The sequence below is a fragment of the Elephantulus edwardii genome, unplaced genomic scaffold, assembly GCF_000299155.1.
Source record: "Elephantulus edwardii isolate Elephantulus edwardi_28Jun2011 unplaced genomic scaffold, EleEdw1.0 scaffold00417, whole genome shotgun sequence".
Lineage (NCBI taxonomy): Eukaryota > Metazoa > Chordata > Mammalia > Macroscelidea > Macroscelididae > Elephantulus > Elephantulus edwardii.
Window position 1 is genome coordinate 426,287 of NW_006400167.1, and position 6,000 is coordinate 432,286.

Here is a 6,000-nt window from a genome sequence, read left to right on the forward strand (position 1 = left end):
TAGTTAGGTAAGCAAGGTTCAATTCTTAGGAAATCACAGTGTCATTTCATTATGCAAAAGGAATTTACAAAGTTCCTTTTGCACTCTTCAGCTTCCACTTGCAGCCATTTCTAAATAAAAAAGAAGCCTGACATCTCCACAGGGGCCATCAGGTTCTTCCACAGTCTCCTGTTGAAAGACTTTCTGGAAAGAGTTTCTTCTGTAGTGGGCTTAAGCACACAGGAGCCACGAGAGTAGACAGCTGAGGGAGGGGCAGAGCAGATCTATCAAATTTTTTGTTTGTTTTGTTTTTAATAAGAAGGACAATTTCTGTCTGTATATGAGAATATATGATACACCTTAAACTGTCAGTTTGGTGTTTCTCTGTTTTTATGAAACATTGTGAAATGGTTTGCTAGAGTAAAACAAACAAAAACAATGGACTCTGGCTAAAGTTATACTCTGAAGAAGACCGGCTGCTGCAGAGAGGCCTGGACAAGGACAGAGTCCTCTAGCATGGTCCTGACAAAGATTGCTTTTCCAGCCACAGGGCCGATGATGACCCGCCTTCCTGGCATAATGCAGAAGATGACAGACCTCCCAGGTGAATTGTTGATGAAGATTGGCTTAACTGGTGACATCCAGCAGGGACTGGATGATTGCAGAGGAAACTGGAGAACAGCTGATGAGGACAGAGGACCAAGACGTGGGCTGGATGAGGACTAGGGGCCATGACTAAATGGTGCTGATGATGAGCGATCATCCTGCTGCAGTGCTGACGACAATTGGGGTACCCAGAATGGGTTGAATGAGGATCGAGGACCTTGGAGGAACACTGACGATGACAGAATTTCCAGGTGTGGTGAAGATGATGAAAGGGGACTTGGAGAAACATGGATGATGATTGGCTGTCGAGACGTACTAGCGATGATTAGATCCCCAGGAGGGGCGAGGACTCCAGATCTGGTCCCGGGGGACCATTTGGAAAGCCAGGTGGATGGAGAGATTGAGAAAAAGCCAAGAGAAAACATTTGGGGTCCACGCCAAGAATCAAGATCATTTGAAGGCTCTCAATAGGATTGAGAAAAAGAGTGGAACTGAGATAACCCAGACTGAGATGAGAACGATAAGAAACCTGAGAGAGAGCTAGAGCAAGAATGAGACTGAGACGGACTGGAACCAAGACCATGATTGTGACTGAGAGCAGGACAGCTTTTGATGACCAAAGGATGAGGGTGGAGAAGAGGTCTAGCTGAGGAAGCTTTGAGCTGGAGAGATTCCAGTCACCAGGACGGCTGGGACAGGGATGATCGCCATGACAACAGAGATGACTAGTGGCACCCGAGGGATGAGCAGAGGAACCTGAAGGACCGGTGGGATGACCAAGACCAAAGAGGCCCTCTGCTCAGATCAGAAGGGGATGAAGTAAGTTCTTGGCGTGGTGCTGATGATCGGGAAGAGGATTGGGCAGAAAAATGGGATACTCCTTGGTATCCCAGCTCTGGCAAGAGATGGAGAAAGAGAGTGGGATTGAGATAGAGACTGAGAAAGAGAAAGTGAAAAAGAGAAAGCCTTATGGAAAGCTGAGAGAGAAAAGTACTCTCTTCATCATACTAAAAAATGAGACTAGTGAAATGGGTGGACCACGGTACAACTTTAAGTCCCGGGACAGCAGATTCACATTGGCTCTCACCTAGGTTTGATCACGTGCAAGGATTATAATTGTGCTTCAATCAGTCTAAATTGGATTCTGCAACTTATGCTTCATCAAACATGAAAAGTATAAACTTGTATTAATCTTATATAATAGATGGATCATGCACCATAAAAAAAAAGAAGTTACACTCTGAGGTTATCTTTGCATATATTTTATATTTTGCCCTGGTTCTCTAGTGGCATAATCAATAGACAGCTGTATTATATTTTTATAAGAAGACCAGATTTCTCATTGCTCTCTTAAAAAAAAACCCGCAACATTTTTTTCATTAATAAATGGTCTTAAAAGATATGCTGTTAATTTTTCTTACAATATTATAAATACGAGATGATGCTTTTATTATTGTTGTATGATAAATGCTGAACGGTGTGTTCAAGGTCTCAAGGCAAATCATCAAAGAAGTATGTTTTATGCAAATATAAGAGAGTTATAAAAGCACTGAAGATAGTGGAGACCTATAAAAAGCTACTCTAAACAGGGCAACGCATGCCAAGAATGAAGTTCAAAATGCAAGAAGGGCTAGTAAAGAAGGAAACACGAAAAGCACACCAAAGCAAAACATAGAAGCAGTAGGATGAGTAATGTCACACAGTGGGCACTGTAAGCAGTGTCAGGAAAGAAATGTTTTAGGGATGATGAGGCTCTAATCCCACTCTACAACTTCTCATTTTGCTTTATCTGGCCTGTCATTTAATAGGCAGAAGAAAGTAGACTGTTTATGCCCAGCTGAGACTCAGCTGCTACAGAAAGTCAGGAATCACAAACCAGATGAGAACTCCAGTAGACTTCACTGAGCAGTCTCTTCTAGCTTCCTCCAGGTGGTTAGTCAATCTGCCTCAATTTTATGAATATATTTTTTATTTTGCCCTGGTTCTCTGCCTGTGCTTTATTCCTGTGCACCTCCCTGCCTGTGTTTCTTCCCAAGTAACACAGACTCTCTCATTTCTTTCCTCATCAATTTAGTTTGGTCATGAAAGGACAGACCTTATAACCCTAGGACTGTACCTCACAATCTCTTGATTCATCTTCTCTGAACATTCCCCTCCACCTGCAAAATGTGTTCACCTACATTAACCAAAGGAGATATTATTTTCTTCTGATAATATTCCCTTCCAAGAGCGGATTCTCTCTAAAGCTTCCTTCTCCAAAACCCCATAAAAACTCTTTACTGACACTCATATCTCTGAAGAACACTTTTCACTTTCACTACAGTGAAAGTGCCATCTTAAACCTGGTGGGCAACCACCTCCCAGCTGATATATTTCAAAACTTTTTTTCCAAACTCACCTTGTTTACATTTGTGCAGCATGGACACTTGCCACCTGAGGCCATTTTGAAGGGTTGGCAATGTGCCAAACCATCCAGAGACTACCTGCCATCTTACAGCACCATGTCTGGTGGTGTGCACAATCCAACATGTGCATTTCAGATGACCTTACCTGTACCCTATTATTACCTGTACCTATATTAAAGAAAATTTTATATATATATATTATAATTTGTTATCTTCCCTTTGTGGAAATAATTTCCATTATTTCTTCCAGTGGGTTTTAGCTATAATAATCCCTTAGTAAAAACGTTGGAATCTAAACTGAGGAAACAAAATGAGACTGCTAGAAGATTTATAAATTGTTCCCAAATATGCACTTGCAGCCTCTTGTGGTTCTAGGACCATACTCTAACTCAGCTACTCACATGTGCATGAAATTGTAGACAATGAACTCCTTGAATCAGTGCATCTTAAGTTTATCTGCAGCTCAGTTTGTTCTTACACCCTCCTGGGCTAGGATCACTGATGAAGCACCCATTGGATCTCCATGAATCTAAGTTTTCTCCATTCCTTTCATTTTCACAAATACTCAAGAGTTAACAGATTGTCCTCTGTTTCTTTGCTTTTTATTCTACTTTTGTTCCCACAATATTGCCAGGCCCCAGTGGATCCCCACCAAACCTCTACCATCCCATTCCAAAAGACTCGCAAAACAGGAGCAGAAAAACATCCTCTAACCTCTAGATCCTGGAAATCCTCCTCTTCCTCAACATCATAGGAGAGAGTGTGGATTCTGATGTCATCAGCTGAGAGGTTCATGAACTTCCCTTTGGAGTACTCCAGGCTGTCTTTGTTAGATGAGCAGTCTTCAATGAAGGTGGTTTCACAGCAGTCAGCAGACATTCCGTCCCCCCAGGAGCGCAGCACACCCTCTGAGTAGATGATGATATTGGGGTGGTAGTGGGACTCTAAGGATTGATGTAGGGCATTGGGATCCAGCAGCTGTTGGACTGGCTCACTTCTGATGCTATTCAAGGAAGCTGACGTGACACCAGCCACCACGCGGCGACTCTGGTATTTGGGCACTGGGTAGATGGACATTAACCCATCTCTGTTCTCTGCCATCAAATTCCTAGTGTTAATCAGGCCATTCCTCTTGCCAGCATCACTGACTTTACTGTGCACCAGCACACTCCTCTGCTCCATTGTGCTCTGCATGGTACCCTCCTTCTGCTGAGCGCTCACATTCACCTCATGGGGCAGTTTCTCCTGGGGAAGGAGAGACAGTGATGAGACCAGAAAAGCATACCTGAGAGGGAGAGCTAATCTGCCAAATCATTGTTGTCGCAACAATCCTAGCCAATTTATATACAGAGCATTGGTAGAATTAGGTAATATCCAGGCTTGCCTGTTCTGCAAATATAAAAACACTCTATTAGGGCAGAGAGTTGGAAGGAAGCCAGAAATAATTTATCCACTTCTATATAAAGTCTGCTTCCAAACTTTAGGGGCTCTCTATATGACCCTAAACTCTCCAACAGATGTCCAGAACAACAAGGGAACCCCAATCTCATTGATCCTCAGAGAAATGTTCATAAATCTGCAATGAGCACTGGCTCTTTCAACATCCATGGCTATTCAGTGAAACAGAAAAACACATATCAAAAGAGAAAATATTTACAATAATATCTCAAACAGATTTGGAAGACAGATGATAAGAAGACCCACATCATTAATACTATATGTGAAAAAATTATTAATAACTGGAAATCATCATATGTACATATTGGTACATTCTAATATACTTACTACATTAGGGAAAATCTATTGCCAAGGACTTCACCAAAGTGCTAACAATCAATGATGTCAGTTATAAGACATCAGATGTCAGGTGGACCTGATCAAAGTCATGGTCTTTCCAACAACTAACAGTACATCTGAAAGTTGGACAATGATGAAGGATGACAAACAAATTGAAGCCTTTTAATTTTAGTGTTGGAGAAGAGCACTGAATATACCATGAACTGTGAAAAAGACAAGTCTGTCATGGAGGAAATACAACTTGGGTGCTCCTTAGAGGCAAGGGTAGAGTAAAACTTTAGACATATTGCCAAAAGTAGGGGGTGGTGTTGTTATGTGCCGTTGAGTTGACAGTTCTAGTACAACAGTTTAGTACAACAGTTCTAAACACTGCTCTATGCTATGCCAATCTTATGGTCTCTGACACAACTACTCCCATAATCCCAGTCATTGAATCAATCAATCCATCTCATCGACGGTCTTCCTCTCTTGGCTGGCCCTCCACTCTCCCAAGCATGATGTCCCCTCTCCAATACATGTAAAGTATGTCAAATGAAGCTTCAGAATCCTTGCCTAAAAAAAAAAAGAATCCTTGCCTCCAGGGAGCATCCAGGTCTCAGGTCTCATCCTCTCTATGATGAACCTCTTTGTTTTCCTAGCAGTCCATAGTGTATTCAATACTCTTCCCCACAGCTCAAAGGCATCAATTCTCCTTCTGTCATCCCTAGTCACTGTCCAGCTTTCTGATACATAGCAAATAACTGCAAAGACAATGCCTGAATTAGTCACACTTTAGTCTCCAGACTGCCATCATTGCTCTTCAGTACTATAGAGAGGTCTCTGACCTCAGACTTTCTCAATGAAATTTATCTTTTAATTTCCTGGCTGCTGTTACCAAGAGTGTTGCCTGTGGAACCAAGCAAACTGAAGCTACTAACAATCTCAATTTCTTCATCATCTATCATGATGCTGCCAATTGGCCCAGAAGTGAGAATCTTGTTTTCTTGATGTTCAGCTTCAATCCATATTGAAGGCTGCAGCCTTTGGCCTTCTGCAGCAAGTGCTTCAGGTCCTCCTCAGTTTCAGCAAGCAGGGCTGTGTCATCTGCACAACACAGATTTTTTTTTGCATTATTTTTAATTTTTTTTTTTTTAGTATGTGTACCATTGAATCAGATCCAACTGGTATAGGAGGAGATTGCTCCTTCTGCAGTGGAGCATCTGGTGGATTTGAA

The 6,000-nt window shown here is 42.0% G+C and overlaps 1 protein-coding gene across 1 annotated transcript in view; it reads right to left on the bottom strand.

The window, feature by feature from the left end:
• The window catches only part of LOC102876192 (synapse differentiation-inducing gene protein 1-like), a 51,827-nt gene extending 47,643 nt beyond the window's left edge, over nucleotides 1-4,184 (bottom strand). The window contains exon 1 of the mRNA XM_006902467.1: nucleotides 3,705-4,184. Within this exon, the coding sequence (XP_006902529.1) occupies nucleotides 3,705-4,184 (480 nt within the window). The remainder of the gene's footprint in view (nucleotides 1-3,704) is intronic.
• Between the last annotated feature and the right edge of the window lie 1,816 nt (nucleotides 4,185-6,000).